The 17,624-nt window shown below is 41.0% G+C and overlaps 1 protein-coding gene across 1 annotated transcript in view; it reads left to right on the top strand.

The window, feature by feature from the left end:
• The window catches only part of LOC143371496 (uncharacterized), a 609,947-nt gene that overhangs the window by 514,158 nt on the left and 78,165 nt on the right, over nt 1-17,624 (top strand). The window contains exon 4 of the mRNA XM_076816724.1: nt 16,923-17,057. Within this exon, the coding sequence (XP_076672839.1) occupies nt 16,923-17,057 (135 nt within the window). The remainder of the gene's footprint in view (nt 1-16,922; nt 17,058-17,624) is intronic.

Here is a 17,624-nt window from a genome sequence, read left to right as displayed (position 1 = left end):
GGACTTGCGAGAAGCGTAGACATCTAGCGGCGCCGGCAGAGACTAACCGGCGTGACCCATGCGGTGGGGCCGGGACGTCACACGGGCCAGAATAAAAAGACACCTGTTTTTTATTTTTTGGTCCAGTAAAACATATCCAAAAATCAAAGCAATCGAAAGTGGACACAGGGGATACTCTCCTTGTTAGTGTTCTTCATTCCTGCTTGGGCGAGGTTGCTGCCTTTGAGTAGGGTGATGGTTGAATTTTGAAGTCGAGGGGTTGCGGGTTCTTTAGGAGAGACTATTTTGAAAGATTTTTAAATGGGACAGACGAGACATTGTGAAAATTGTAATTTGTAATAATACAACAAATCTTCAACTGCCGAAGAAGGTTAAATGCATTCTAAATGAGTTACTGTATATTGAAACGTGCTTGTGAACATTTTTCATGGATTTTCTCATGGAAAGTACGCTTTCGTTATTCTTTAACGTTTCAAGCAGTCGAGCTGAAGTTCTACGCCTAGCAGTGAAATTCTACCAAACCAATTCGACTGAAATAAAGCAGATCGAATGTAAATTCGTCACGCATTACACTCGACCGTTGTGTCGAAGTCGACCACTCTGGGAAACAAGCACAACGTAGATATATGCTAATTTTATAGGTCGACCAGAACCACAGTACAACGTGACGAATGGGAAGTTACTGAAATTGAATGGCTGATGTGTCCAAACGAGTTGCAAAGGAGCTTGATCGCTGCGTATCAACAAACATTCCATGCGTAAGATGAACACGTAGAATCTTTACAAGGAAAAGTATAGGAAATCCTGTTTCACTTTCAAACGTCAACAAGCATGGATTACCTGCCACCTAAACAAGTAGTAACAATCACATTATCAACAAAACATTCGAATGCTCTATAAAGGATCACAGAGTGCAAAGAAATCACGTTATTCCATTTTCACCCTTAACACAAATTTTTCTATTCATCAAAATTTCTCAAAAACGATACAAATAATCTTAAAAAAAATCAGCCCTTCAAGTACACTCAAAACGAACTTCATTTAACTTATTCTAAAACACAGTACCAAGAAATCAGAGCCAATCAATAATCTTCAATACCACCCCCACGATAAATCACCTCACTCTAATAATATAACCAAAACGCTATTTCCAACGCGACTGCATTTAAATCACAAAACACCTCAACGTCGAATTCCCTCGATTTTCCCTACCGCCACTTTCATCCCTCCCCTGGGCAGTCACCGAATGGTCCACGAATATCGACTCCCAGATAGAAGATCACGAGAGCCCCACTGACTTTTGTCGTCCCCTCCTGCTCCGCGTGGAACATCGAAATAATTCGGTGGTTAAGAATTAACGCGCCCACAGTGGACGGCTTTGTTCGAGATTTCCCTGGCTCTCGCGTCTTATTACGAACAGTCCCCGAGGCTCTCGGATTTCAGTTCGCCCCTGTTTCTCAGACGAGTATCTCGCTGGTTTCGACAGAAGAGCCTTTGTGCACCAGCAGAACACCCATTGTCCACTTCAGTCGCGCCCTACGTGCCTCGTCCTCACCCTTCGCTAGGGTCTTCAGCCACCCCTCGCCCCCTCTCCCCGCCGGCCCCCTTCCACTGGCCGTCGTTGTCTGGAGTGCCTCCCAGGGATACTGACGGACACCAGACTCCAAGCAGACGTTCACGGGCGCTAAATATAAGCGGGAAACGCCACTTTTGCCGCGACACTGCCATCTGAAAATCCAACAGTGTTTTGCGAGGGGCGAATTCGTCAGGTCGTGGCGAATTCGCCGGAGCCCCTCGAGGCTTTGCATTAAACGGATTTTCGTCTTCTAATTGGACACCAGGAAGTCCTCCCGGACACTTGCACCGGAGGCACTCTGGAAATTCTGAATATTTACTTAGACGTGAAGTTCCGCTGTGTTCCTTTGGCTTCTGTATTGAGAGCCGTCCGGATTGTTTGCCGTGCAGGATAGCAATGCTGGGAATTTCGCGTGCATGTCCACGGGGAAAGTGGTGGTAATTTAATGCAGCCCTTTTGATGCGGTTTTGCTGCTGGCTGGTCGTCGAATTGCGTTTGAATAGACAGACGTCGTCTCTTAAATTGCACGGATATTTGTAGGGCATTGAAGGCACTGGCGCGCGAAATATTGGGAATGTAAAGTGTGCCTGAGTTGCATTCGCATAGTTTCCTGAAATTGTTATGGATACTGTGATGCGATGATATATATAAGGATAAAAGGATACCTGGAAGTACCAGTGGAAGCTGGAAAATGATGATCGATGGGAGGAATGGCCTTTCCAGAACCATATCTCGCAGTGAAAACTTTGAGCAATGTTCATTGTATTTACTTCTCCGGGGTTTCAAATGCAATAGGGATGTTTAACTTCTCATCCTTTGCAATATCATCCAGTTTAACAGGAATTCGTTTAAAGCATACCATGGCGTGCGATCCTTTTAGTTCGCATGTCATCCATCGCGTTATAACTCAGTCTAACAAAGTAAAACAAACATGATAGATGAGGGGGAAAGTTCTTAATTGAACGATATTATTTCCAACAACAATGTTCATTTAAAAACCGCAACTTCATCGTTCCCAAACTTTATATTTTCACGTGTCCTAATGCATATCTCTCGCGTTATCCCGCTGATTTCGTTCGAAATTTTACTCGCTCGTTTTTCCGCTTAATGCTCCTAGAATTTTACTGAAAAATAAAAGTTACGTAACCGCATTAAAATTGTCCAACTTCCGACCATCCCCCAGGATCATCGTCAATTTTCCTAGGTACACGATTCGCGGGTGGAAACATTTATTTACGTCGCACTAGCGACCCGAAGGAAAAATCTGCCGCGGCTAGTGTAAGCGTGATCCAATCAAGGATTTTCAAGGATCCAGTGGAATGGATCGTAATTACGAGCGCGACATGGAAGTCCCTAAAATTCCACACGCAATATCGCGGCTTAATGACGGTCCCCTTTTAATGAAGGATTATGATACGCTCGTTAAATCGCTCGTCAGGGGAAACTTTACCATTTCCCTGCATTAGGATTGATCGATGGCTTCGTTTCAGCGACGCTAGGGAGCCAGAAACTTTCTCCACGCAGATTGAGGCCTTGTTAATGGCGGAGGCCTGGTTTTTTAATTAGACTGCTTTTTCGCACCGACGAAATACTGTTTGGCAACTAAGATTAACCGTTTTTTATGTAACGAAACATACGATGTTACACTTTGAAATTTCTGATCTGTTATTATATATTATATTGAAAAATTCGCATATTTTGAAGTGGTGATGATGTTAATAAATGGAGTGAAAATTGAGTCGAGTCTTGTAACGAAATTTAACTCTCATTGTAGAAATTCGTCTCCTGATTTTAAATGCAAAGCTCGACGATATATATTTTTGCACTATGCGTCAGAATAATGTATAGATTCTCTCTGTTTCTATTTTTCTTCCCTAGTTTTGGTTTAATGTTAGTTATTTAGTTACGGTTAGGCTTCTAACAGTATTCTACTGCAGCCTTGTCCTTTACTTCGCTAGTCTTTATGTATTATTTTTCTCTGTATGTTTCAAGTAATAAAGACGAATAATATTAAAAACATAATAATAATATTTAGAAGTTTGTGTCATCGTTGGACGGAGTTCTTCGTAAAATTGTTGTAATGCGTATTTGCACGAGGTTCGTATAACTCGTTAGTTACGATTTCTTTCACTTCTCATGTCGGATTATTTCTTCGATTGACTCTCTGCCTGTGAGTCTCGACGTTATATCTCCCTGTCTCTGTTGAAATAAATGCGCGAGGAAAGAGTACAATCGAAGCTCAAATTGCGAAACTGATCCTCAATCTGGTAGGAACTGAAATCCTAACGATAGAAAAACGAGACGAGGAATTCAATCAATGTTTCGTTCCATTCGTTTTTGGTAGCCTTATAACTGCGGGAATTTTAATATATTTTCTACCTGCAATTCAATATCGACTGACAGGGGAACACCGCGAACCCGGACTCACCGATTGGAACGCAACTTTTTGGGATTTTAGAGTGACTCAAAACAAGAACAACGGTGTGCTTTATTTGGGCCCTATCGCCCTTTAAGGGGGTGAAAACTAACCTCAAAGTCAAATTGGCACTTCCACTTTTTCGCGCATAACTCTCAAAGTACAACAGCCAGAAGAAAATGTTTCAAACAAAAGTTTAATGGTGCAATAAGCGCTACAAACTGCCGCTAACAAAATTTTTAAAAGAATTAAAAAAAATATATATAACTGACGAAAAAAACTCTTTTCAAAATTTTGTTAACTCAAGTTTGTAGCGCTTATTGCACCATTAAACTTTTGTTTGAAACATTTTCTTCTGTCTGCTGTACTTTGAGAGTTATGCGCGAAAAAGTGAAAGTGCCAATTTGACTTTGAGGTTAGTTTTCACCCCCTTAAAGGGCGATAGGGCGCAAATGAAACACAGCGTTATTCTTGTTTTGAGTCACTCTAAAAACCCACAATGTTGCGTTCCAATCGGTAAATCCGGGTTCGCGGTGTTCCCTTGTGAGTTGGAATACAAGTCATCCACGAGAAAGCACAGTCGCGTTTCACTGTGGCATTAAGAAATACGAGGTTCTACTTCAAAAGAAGTACAGCTCTATAAAAGAAAAAGTATTAAACACATATAACTGTAGGTAATGCAGCATAAAATTATTTCCCTTTACACCTCCATTCTTTTCGACAGTGTAGCTTGCCTCAATTCCCTAGGACCACCCTGCGCACTTTCTTCACTCAAAAGACAAACAGCAAATCAGAATACCATCGCAGAACCACCCTTCCATTTTAACAAATTTAACGAACCACCATCTTCCATCCCTTTCAACCAAATTCAGAAGGACAACACATACGCTCGCCGACAAAATTGCAAGCTCGATAGTCGTAAACATCATCGAGTGGAACGCTCGAAGATTGAGAGTATAGATGTCGTGTAATAAGGACAACAAGCAGGCGTTCTATTAAAAACGCTTTCAAGGATGGAGGTTGCCAGCCGATAAAACGATATTTGGCCTTCCTAATGGATCGTGGCCGATCGAACGGCACTTTGCAGGCGGAGAGGGGTGGCTGCCGGGTCGATAGACCGAAGCTTGAACAAGTGAAAGGAAACGGAACAGAGGGAATCGGTCGCGGAAGAACCGACACTGTCGACGACGAAAGTAAGGCCAGGTGGTGCCTCCGCCTCTCGCCTGCTCGCTTTTATTTCGTGTATTGGTAATAGCATAGAGTGCTTCTCTTGAGGTAATAGAGGCTTGAAGACCCTTTAAGTGACGTTCGCCACTTTACGATCGCTCTTTATAGACGCCCTACCCACCCCCCTTTGTTCTGTGACCGATCCATCTCCGGTATCTTTTATCGATCCCGTGGTAAAAGGTGAACGAAACTACGCGCCATCCTTGCCTTTGTTTTCTCTCCGAGGAAGCAATCTTACCCCCCGAAGGTGCAGTGGGACTGCTGTTATCAGAGCGCTCTGATATCCAAACGTTTCAGTGGATGAACGTCGTTGCGACGCAAACCGCGCGTTTGGACGATCGCGAGGAGCGAGGAATCATTTTGTCGTCGTCCTTCTTACAAGCTGGAATTCTTGGAGTCCGGGAAGGATCGTGGGTTTTGTCTGGTGTTGATTTTGCAGGCAATCTGCTGGAAGATTGAAACACTGTGTGTACAGTAAATTAGAAATGTTCTTGTAATTCTGGAAGATTCTAAATCGAAAGCAAGATGTAGAAGTGTGAAAGATTAATATTTCTAATATTACTTATTGTTACTATCACAAGTGTCCTTTCGCACGACTTTCCGTGGCTTGTGAGAGATATTTCAGATGTAGGGTATTCAAACAGCTGCTACACAACTAGGGTTTATACAAAAACCGACTTTTGAAAAAAACGGTTTTCGAATGCCGCTATTCCCGAAAAACCGGTAGCACCGGTTTCCGAATTTTCATAAGAAATTTATAATTAAAATGGTAAATAAGTATTTGTACTTATTTTGTTAAAATATTTTAAATGTTCAGTTTCCTTAATATTTATGGATCTACAAAAATATAACACAACAAAACCAAAAGAAAAACAAACTAAAATAACTTAAATCCGCATAAAATATAAATATTTTACAGTGGTACCAAATTATAAATCTTTATTCCATTTAGTAGTTTTCGTCAGAAAATATGAACCCATGAAGATTAGTTTTACAGTAAACTATTATCTACTACAGTATGCTTGCGTCCGAGGCGATTTCAAGTAAAAATGTTAACGTTTTTAATTAAATAAGTACTTCATTTCTGCATCTTACTTCTAGTTTATAAAACCGGTTTTCAAATTTAAAAAACTGGTTTTAGGCACTAGAATTAATATATGAAAATGAATTAATTATTTAATTAAAAATGTTAATATCTTTGCTTGAAATCGCCTCGGGCACAAGCATATTGTAGTAACAGTTTACTGTAAAACTAATCTTCACGAATTCATATTTCCTGAAGAAAAATACTAAATGAAATAAAGATTTATAATTTATACTCTGCGCGGATGTTAGTTATTTTATTTTATTTGGTTTTGTATTTACTATATTTTATTTCCTTATATTTTTGTAGTGCCATAAATATAAAGTAAACAGATTTTTTTAAAAATAAGTATAAATACTTTACTGTTTTAATAATTTTATTTTGCAAAAAGTCGAAAACCGGTTGAACCGGTTTCTGGGGAACAGTCGAATCCCAAAACCGGTTGAACCGGTTTCTGGGGAATAGTGGAATCCCAAAACCGGTTTTCCGAATGTCGGTTTTCTATAAACTCTATTTTCCATCGATCGATTCATCCCTATCCTCGTCTACCTCCGACTTGCAAATTCTGCCTCGACGTTTCTTTTCCGAAGCCATCATTTTCGCCGGAATTCCTGGAAGCATCGCTCGCAACGGGGACGAAACGATCCTTCCGCATCCTCGATGAGCCGAAATTGCACACGTGTAATGCGAGAACGTCGGTGAAGCCCGGCCGCGGATCTTCTGAAGCTTCTTTGGGGGCTGTTTGCGTGTTTCTTATTTTGCGGAGGATCGGAAGCCAGGAACGAGGACGGGCTTCCTTTCGCGTCAAAGTTGCCTTGGTTTTTCCAGGCCCGTGGCTCCTGCACGTTTCCGCGTGCCGCATTCCCGGATGCGTAATGCTTTTTTCCTGCCGCATCCGCAGGGCCTGCCTTAATCATTTCCACGAGTTCGCCTCGGTTGCTCCACCCACACGCGCTGGCAACCCGAAAGCCTCCGTCGAGCGAAATGGCAAAGAAATCGCGAACACTTTTATTAGATTGGGCCGCGCGGTGTATGAGCTCTGCGGTATGGATAACGTAAGTCAAGCGTCTTTGGTGGTAGAGTGTTACATACCAACATCCAAAATAGATGATTGCAATATACGTACCAGATTTGATCTATCAACTTGTTTCAATGACACCACTCTAAGCCACTGCACACCCTAAACACTGTCTACGCATCCACGCAACACTATCATCTGGTCGCGAACAAAAGTTACCAAGTTCTCCATTGCAGTAATAATAATTGAGCCACCGAACTTCCAGCCGACTCTATTCGTCGTTTAACGTTCACCTGTTAATCAATCTTCGATTTGGAAGCGGCCCCCGAGCTCTCTGATCAAACTCGCTGTCCTCTGCAAAAAACTTTCCTCCAGTTCCCCCAAGGTTCGCCCGCCCAGCCACCCCCCTGGTCTTTCTACATCTTCCGCCGTTCTTCGTGGCGATTCGTCTTTATAAAACGTGGCGTAGGAACAGAGCGGGCGGCGAGGGTGGCTGCAATGGTAGGAGGCGGTCGCCTGCAACCGAGAATTCCCGCGAAACTAAATTTTCCCTGGCGAAGGCTGCAAAGTGCAGGGTAAAAGAGCAGGTAACTGGTTTCAGCGAAACTTGCCGCTGCCCGGAGGAGCGAGAAAGATTCCCAGCTTGGTATATGAAGAGGGGTGGCGACGGGGACGGGGCGAGGGTCTTTGGCGCTTGAAAGATTAAATCGCCGTGAACGTATTTATTCGGGCTTTCACGGGGACCGTGGATACCATATTCCTTCGAATGGGATTCTACGGAGCGTGTTACGCGGTGAACGGATTGCTCCCGCGATTCTGCGGAGGATGGGGATTCAGCGACAGCCATTGTATCTCGTTTGCGCCCGCCAATAATGGAGGATTTCTCCCCGTGACTTATGCTTAATGAAACGGGTGTGTTAAGTTTCGGGTAATATTCGAGCAAACGAGTGCGCCGTGCTTGGTTCAGATTTCGGAGCAGCCTCGTCGTGGGGAATCAGATAGTATTACTTTTAGCTTGAACAGTAGGTGCAAGTATTATTTGAAGTTGGATCTAAAGTTCTTGAATTTAACGTTTGTCCACGGTGGTGCCTTTGTATAGCGAGAGATAAGGGACGATTTTGTGTAACTTTCGCCCCCGGCACATTAAAGGGCTTGTCATATGTGGAAGCGTACTGGAAACCTGTGCAGCTCTGTACAGAGCGTTAAGGGGACTAGGCAGCGTCAGATCGCTTGAAAATCAAGTATTTTTTGCGAATTAATTACAAGGAGATGAATACAAATTGTGACTAGTAATTTTGGGTAATGTTTGTTAATACTATAAACAGTAAAAAAAAATTATTTGAATAATATATACATATGTATGACAGCGCTACTAATGTTCGATTTCTGCTGATAAATTTGCTATTTTCGTTCTGTAGAATTAATTTTATGCAAGATAGAAACTCGTCCGAGGTTCCAACCATAGCGACAAAGATAATAAAGAATATGAACCTTAGTTTTTCCATTTTGGAGAACTAGAACAGTTCCCACACCAACGCCCGTCGAAAAAGAATTTTTTTAAGAAGCTTGCGCTACCGACTATATCTATGTATATATGCGATAAAAAAAGCTAAAAAAATTCTGAGTGTTACTTCAAACATACCTCAACATGCAGGCAAAACGCCAGATAGTATAAACTCATAGTTTTTCTTAAATAAATTCCCGAAGATGGCGTTGAGAAACGGACAGTTACACTAGAGTACCCCCTTAACGGATACATTTACTCGCTTGCAGTTGCGTAGTAAACGAAGCTGTTCAAGATGTCCATAATCAATGGCCACTACAGGTGTCGAAATTATCAGCTTCAAATCCATTCTTGACGCTCCCACTTGATTTTCAGGCTATAGAAAATGTGGCCCAATTCCTCCGTGCAAAAACTTTATAAAATTGCACATAATTCGCAGCAAAAAATACCACGAAATTTGAAATCAGAGACAATGAATTTCAGACTGTAATATACCTTCATTATGCGACTTTCGGTATTATTACGAATTACCGAATCTCGAGATTTTAAATCGCTGGCGTCCCTGACACCACTTCCAACATCTCCACGTTTTTCAAGGAGCACGTTCTAAAATGCTTCTCGCGGTGAAATTTATAGTTTGCCGGTGGTCGCGGGCCAGCCAGCCGAAAAACACAGCACAGTTGGTGGGCCAATTATTGTTAACAGCATAAAGCGTCGTGACGCGGCAAACTCGCCGGGTTAAAATGATTTTTCACCGGTTGGAGGTTGCTCGGTCACCGCAGAGCGTCTCGAAGGCGCAACAGCGTACCCACGGTCGCTTAAGGCTAATGACTTTCCGTGTCGCGTTATGAATTTTAATGAGATTTATAATTACAAAGCAGCTCGTGCTTTCTCCCCCGCTGAGACGGACAAAAGGTGAAGGCACGAAAGAATGGAGGAGGGATCGATCGTTTGGATCGCAACCGGTGCCTTTGTTGCGTTCGCCATTGCGGTTCCTGGTCGGTGCGTTCGCTAATTGCGACAGAAAAAATATCCTGCTTTTCTTGTGGCATTTTTTCGTTACACCTGTAGATTTCTCTTTGAAGGGTAGCAGCTGCGGAGTGGGGATAAAGTGGTTAATGTTATATAAATGAAAGGGAAGATGAAAATTTCTCTCAAGTTCCGTGAGAATTAAAGTTAGGTGGTAGTTTAAGTCAGATTATAATATAATTCTAATAATATCTTTATAATATATTTCATCGCAGATTTTTGGAGTTATGTGCTGATACAATATGAATGAAGAATATAGTCACTTTCTTAATTTCTCAAAAGTTCACTGAAGATACTGGAATGTGAAATTTCTTGAATGACTTTGACTTTGTTCATTCTAGAATATAATATACGTTTATGTTTAATATGTATTATATAATTATTTGACAGACCCACATCCTCCAACTCAGTCTTTACAGATGATTATTTTTACAAAATTTACAAAATGATTTGGATCGTGGAATTGAGAAACGGAAACGCCACTGAAAGAAATATTACAACAACATAGATGGATGAAATAATACTAATGTATGCCCTTACCTTTATTAATCGCCAGTGCATGATAAAAGCTATAACATTACATTTAAGGGGGAATCCTATTATATGGACTAAAAACATAGCAAAATTTAGGATTTTTTTTAAAAGAAACTAGCGTTTCGATTCATCTGAAATTTGGACAGTGTTTTTATGCATCCTTGAAGAAGTTGCAGTTTTTTTTTTATTAATTTTTTACCGTAAATATAGGAGTTATGCATCACGCCGCGCAAAGCTCGTCGTCCGCTGGTGTGCATGATATTTACCTTCCAGGTAATCTGAAACAGAAAAATGAAACGGCGCTTTACTTTGTACATATGTAGCTTCAATTTGATGAACCAGAATACCGCTAAGTTCTATACTTCTTTTGTTACAAAAAAAAATCGCGCAAAATTGGATTGCAAAAATTAACAGTTCAGACCTTTCATTTTGAAATCTCTCCACACTGCTCAATATTTTTTTTATTTTTTGCTGGTTCACCTATTTGAAGCTATATTTGTATAAAATAAAACGCCGTTTCATTTATCTGTTTCTGATTACCTGGTAGATAAATATCATGCTCACCAATGATCGGTGAATTTTGCACGGCGTGATGGTCATTCAAGCGTAACTACTATATTTACGGTTAAAAATTAATAAAAAAAAAACTGCAGCTTCCTCAAAGATGCATCAAAACATGGTCCAAATTTCAGACGAATCAAAACGCTGGTTTCTTTAAAAAAAAATCCCAAATTTTACTATGTTTTTAGTCCAAAGAATAGGATTCCCCCTTAAAGTCAAATTAAAAAAACATTCTATTATATCATCTTCGTCTATCCACAGCACCTCCTACCTAACAGAAAACATTAACATCTTCCACATCTAGTAAACAATTCTTAAAGTTGTTAAAGCGCTACAAGACATCGTCATAACCACCACCTCCGAACTCAAACGTACAAATTAACTCGAAACTTTAATTGCCTCCAGCAGGAAGCTGCTCAGTGCTCGCGAAGATTCTTATTTAGATCCCTTAGAGTTCGATCACACGGCGAAACTCGCCCCGTGCCGATGGACCAACGAAATTCCAGCTTCTCGATACCGAATAGAACTCGGGGGCCACTCGAAACGGAATAAAATTTTAAGCCTGACTCTCGACCCAGCCTGCAAAGGAGGAGCGGGAACGAAGAAATCCCCTTTAATCCATCTGCTCGGGATCCCCGTGCGCCGAGTAAGTCGTTGGTTTTCGGAGGTGCCAACTGGTGGAATTCGCCGAGGGGGTTGGTCTCGAACTCGGGGCCCCCCTCGATCGATAATCGAACCGTCGCCAAAGAAGCACTAAAACGTGTAACCTCGCTGGGAGTACGTCGTGTGGAGGTAGACATCCACGTTGGAGGTTTAGGTGGAGGATCAGGCCTGTCGTCGCAGAAAGCAAAGGGTGTACGGTGGCGATTTTGCAGGGTCACGAATGTTTAATTATCTGTGAAATGTACGGACTCGTGAAGTGATCGCAAGGTGTTAGGATTGCTATGTCTCCTTCAGTCGAGACTCTTTTCTTCACTCATGATTTTTTCTATTCTTTCTTTCTGTATTTTTTTAATGTTGGAATTTTCACATTAGGTTCTCTGTATATAAATTTAAGAATAGCTTTGCTCCCAGTTTCGCTTTTTGAATGAATAGTGGGGACAAGCACGAAGTACATTACGTGTATTCAGTTAGCTGACTCAAGGTATCATAATTACCTACTTCTTCCTTGATAATCAAAATTAGACTATTAAGCTCATCACCCTAAAGGCTGATTCAGACACGTCGAGTAACTTAATCGAGTAGCGAATAATTTAGTAATTTTTCGTGTGGGAACACTAAAATTTAGTCAAGTAGTTTAGTAAAACAATGGTAAATTACTAAATTACTCGCTACTCGACTAAATTACTCGACGTGTCTGTTCCAGCCTTTAATCGCCAACACGTTTAATAATTTCGGACTAACTATAAAGCACAACTTCAATTACCAAGAGAATCTCCAACATATGAACTACCTTAAATGAAACGATGCTGCGACATAAATTAATGTAAAATCAAATCGCAAGAGCAGACTCGTGTAGGTCAGACTCGCTAATAACCACTGTTAAGATTCCCCACAAACTTCAACACTTATTATTGAAAAGAGGGACAATTCTGCAGTAATAAACTTCAAACTCGCAGTGACTGCCGACGTAACACCGCAGTAATTCACACGCGTGCGCGCATTCCGTAATCACCTAGCAGCAAAATCATCGTCTACTGTCGCGGAAACTCCCCTCGCTATAGTCATAATTTTCCTCCTTCAGTCACTAGTCGCCGTAGAATTGCAATTTCCACCAACGCGCTATTTCCATCGCGCATTTCGCCGCCTCCTGTTTTCAACCCCCCCTCGCCAAGGGGCGGCTGTGTTGCAGCTAAAGTGAACTTCCCGACTGAACTGAAATATCCGTTATGATCTGCATCCTCGTTGGGTTTCGAGGGAGAGGCAAAGCAGAAAGGGGAAAGGGGGAGTAAGGAGTGAAGTGCGAGGCTGCTAGCGCCACGGGGGTGCGGAGGATATAGTACATACGTTTACTCTTTGCGAGGATCCCGGGGGTGGATAAAGGAAAGTGACAGGGCTGCGTGGAAAGTAGAGACTATAGAAGGTCCAATCGATACAGCTGAAATTTGCTTCTCTGGTGTTTTAATGAAAATTAGGTTTTCACGATTTTCTAACGTTTCGCTGGAAAGCTGGGATAAATGTTGGAAGCGGAGACAGTCAGGCGGCAGTGAATGAAGTAAAAAAATTGTCGATGGGGGTGTAGGAAATAAGTGAAATTGCAGGGGCACTGAAAATTGTATAGAGACGCGATTGTGGTGCATAGAAATCTACCGCGAGTGTTTAAACCAATGCGATAAGTAAACCTAGTTTATGCGAAGTTGGGAGAATTCTGGTGATTGCAGAACTTTCGATGGTAGATTCGTGGTATTGCGGTGATGTTAAATCGTTCGTCAAGCAATTCTTAATTTTTTTGTCTTTCTTTAGAGACGACGCACAAAAAAACTACACAGTTTTTACCAATGAGCATTATGCACACGTGTTTATTAACATTTCAGTAAGTTGTGAAAAAATTTTGAACCATATATAATATTATAATTAATATTGGAGATATGGGTCATATCGTAAAGCGTGTGCAGGGAAAAGTTACCTCGCGGTGCGCACGATTCCGGCTGTTCCGCTGATCTAAAACAAAAGACCAAAAGGATTCTTAATCAGTAAGGGGGGAAACCAGAAAAAATGCAAAAATGACATTTTTTAAGAATATAACGACACTTGAAGTTTGAAATCACTTTCCCCCTATATCTTTCGTCCTTTCAACGCCTTTAAAAATTATAAATTTTCAATTTTTGTATTTTTTCTGGTTTCCCTCCTAAGTAAAAAAAAAATCAGTCGAATCGGATAATAACTTTTGGAGATACAGGTCCCACCGTTTTGAGAACACTGTTTCGAGAAAAACGCGTTTAAAGTTTTACGTGAGTGCCGAGTGGCCGGGTGTTACTCACGCATTTGCCGCTACTCAAATGCCTATAACTTCGTGAATTTTACGATTTTCAACAAATCCTTTTAAACACGTATTCCTAAAAGGTTGAAATTCGAAAAATGAAATAAAAAAAAATCTACTTTTAAGACCGGAACCTCCCCTTAACAACGTGAAATAGTGAAAAGCAGCTCCGAGTTGCCGTAGATTCAATTATTAGCATCCTACTAAATCTAATCCAAAAGTCCCAACACATTCTAACCAACCTATTCACACAATCCACCGCGTGACATTCAATATCACCAACGTCTTAATTACCAAAGTCGACACACTCATTAACGTATTATTCAAAGCGGAGTAGCGCGTCCTACTGTGTTTACCGCGCCAACATCCGCAAGTAAACACATACGAAAGACGCGGGGGTGCGAAGGCGATAGGAGTGATGCTGGAGGACAAGGGGATTGGACTATGGCCGATCGAGTACGGTTAAAATACATGGAAACGCGTCCATCGCCTGAGAAAGGCTTCCTCGGTCCAGAAGCTCCCTGGAACGACTATAACGATTTTCACGGTAAACATTTGCCCATAGCTCACGCTTGCTGCTGCGGTTCAAGTTAAATTGCCTTCAAAATTGCATCCCCCTGGCGGCGCTGCGTTTATAATGGTAACCCGGCCACTGACTCCGATCGCTCGCATAAATTTCAGCCTGTGAACGCTGCCAGAACTCGCGGCACCGTTGCTTGGCCTGGTAATTGAGCGACGATACTGATAAACAGAGAATTTTATGTAGAACAATCGATGATCACTGTGGCCAGGGTGGAATTTCGCTCGGTGGCTTACAATTCAAGGAGATTTCACTTGCGTTGCTGCTGGGGTTTCTTGATCGACGAATCTGTGATTTGAATCTGTGCTTCTTTCTTTAATTCGGGGCAGCAATTGGTTATTTGATTTAGAAGGAGTTTTGCAAATTTTGTTACTCGTCAAACATCTCTATTTGGATGTTTCACTTTTGAAACACAGATAGGAAGCATAATTCTGTAGAAATTAATTTTGGTTTTCCAACGATCTCCCTTGGCACAAATGGTCCAATTGGGGCAGTGGAATGAATTTTAATTTCTGAAATATATTTCGTTTGCGAATATAATTCGCCTGCAGGATAATAGAGCATGAAAGGTTGGGATGAATATGAAAGTGAATTTTGAACGCGGTGACGTGTGAAGGAACAAAATGAAAGCCCCAACACCAAATCACAGAAAAGTATTGGAAGATCGCTTATTACAATAAGTAATTTTATACAAAGTTTACCCATCACGAACCTCTCTGCTTGTCACGCAGACATCAAGCTTAATTTAACTTTTCGTATTTCTCTAAAGCGAATTGCGTTTCGACGATGAAGTGCAAGAGGAAGGAATTGTCGAATGAGGGAAAGGAGAAACGGAGGAAACGAGAGAAATCTCTTCTATGAATACGTTTATTAAACTGTATAAGAGTTAGGAGAGTTAATCGCGTAAGCGATGACTTAGAAGAATCTTCTTATCTCCACGAACTGTAAATCTGTAAATATGGCGTCGATTTTTCTGATTAGTTTCTTCTTGAGACAGATACCCTCGACTTTTTCCATGCAAATAAGAATTGAGCGATATATCTGTATTAATCAGAGCGAAGCGAAGATGCAGGGGCGTCGATATGCGTTAGCATGTAAAATCCCTGGAAGGCATGAGATATTTTCGCGAGTGTGACGTGAACTAAGCTGATCCTCGGGATATCCAAAATTACGTAATTTTTCTGTATCAGTTGAGAAATAGCAGAGAAAGATAAAATGACGAAGAGCTTCTTCAGCTGAGGCTTTCGGCGAGCTTAAACTTACTTCTCGTCAGTGTTGAAATGATTTCGAGGATACGCGTGCTGGAATTATTCGAAATTGCCATTCTATCAATCTTAAACTTCTGCTCGCAGCATGAACTTTTCGATGGAAGATAGATTTCAATTTTTACACCTTCCTCGGGAATTCTGTGGCGTAGGAAGTGATGAATAAGATTCGTGGGAAATCGATAACTGACTTTGAAACACAAGTAGTTTCTAAGAACAAACACAATTCGCAATTCAACAAACTTTATTCTTTCTACAGTCATTACAAGTATTTAATCTGAATTATTCACCACTATATTCACTGCAGTAATACGTAAACGAAATTTAATTAAATTCTAATTGCTTTGCATGGTCATTAAACGAATTCAACGCGATATCCTTAATACTATCGCGTACGTGCATTGCCATTGTGTACGAGATTTATTATCTACGCTATCTCTCTTCCGGGGCGGTGAGATCGAGCAAATACGTTCGACGAAATTTCCCTTTACGACCATCTTTGCACCATCTAATCCTTCACGCGAAGCGTTGCACCCCAGGTGGGGACTCGAGTGTATAGTACGCGGCAAAAGGTTTCGCAAATTGAGGCAAAAATCCGGCCCAGATTCTGCAGGAAAACACATCGAATAAATAACGCTACGTAGCTTTCTTACGTGCTTCTTTGTCGCGGCAATTTATAGCATTAAATCGCGCTGCTTAATCCCGACGTTGTTTGTGCTCGTCTTTGTTTCGTTTCTCGGTCTCCCTTACAAATCACGTTAAAGCGCGCGGTTAATTTTCTCGAAAATGGGGGTAATGGTAGGGCGGAACAGATGAGAGCAAAACAGTTAATTTTGTGTTTTAAATTAAATTAGCGTTTGTTTGCAAAATTTACAAAAAATCATATACTTCGAAAAGGATGAAGTCTGTAAGGTGTGCTAAAAAAACTTTGCAACCAGAAATATGAAATTCATTGTATTGATATCACGTGCGCAGTTGAATCGTTTGAAATTGTTTACTATTCGTGGAATAGTGCACTGGTACTGGTGATGAATTGAATAAAAATGGAATGAGAAATTATGTATGGTGCAATAAAATCTGCTTGGATAAATAGAAAACATTTCTGATCGTCTAATTTATCATTCTGACGTTGTTTCCCTATGTTTCAGAGCTTGCCACAAACACCAGCTGGCGGTGTCGGCGGAAAAGGAAGCGGAAGTGCTGGCGCCGGGTCTGGTATGGTCAATGGCTCTGGTGCCGATCATCAAGATATTCGTGACGGTGCTGCAATAAATCCAGAACACGTGAGTGATTGAAATTGTAACACTTCCTTTGTCCGTCAAACTGTAAGTCGGAATATTGATGATTCACCCTTAATTACTGTCATTCATCTTTGTGATAAGATACACTTGTAGCGTTTATTATTTATTCCTTCACGACAAACGCGTCCTGTTCTATTTTTTTTTTTTACAAACTAGCTACTTACATTTAAGGGGGACCCCATCCAGAAGTCACTAAAAAGTTTGGGATTTTTTTGTTCGTATAAATAAAAATATTACGCTTGGATTTTTTACATAGTGTCAAAGCAATCTTTATTTTTTTAAAAAAAACTGGCCCACACTCCCGGGAATCAGTGGATCATCTGAGAAGGAAATACAACACAGATATATAAACAGGAATATATTCTCTACAACCTAGCTTAGGATTTTCCCAAAATTCGAATTATTTTGGAAATTGTAGCAGTTTGAAGAATTGACTTTAATTTTTTGCATAAAAATTTGCACTGAAATGCATGTAAAAAATCGAATAATTGAAATACCAACAAAATCCTACGCTAGGTTGTAGAGTATATATTCCTGTTTATATATCTG

The sequence above is a fragment of the Andrena cerasifolii genome, chromosome 7 (genome assembly GCF_050908995.1).
Source record: "Andrena cerasifolii isolate SP2316 chromosome 7, iyAndCera1_principal, whole genome shotgun sequence".
Taxonomy (NCBI): Eukaryota; Metazoa; Arthropoda; class Insecta; order Hymenoptera; family Andrenidae; genus Andrena; species Andrena cerasifolii.
The sequence above is the reverse complement of the archived record's forward strand: the minus strand, read 5'-3'. Positions and strand labels throughout refer to the sequence as shown.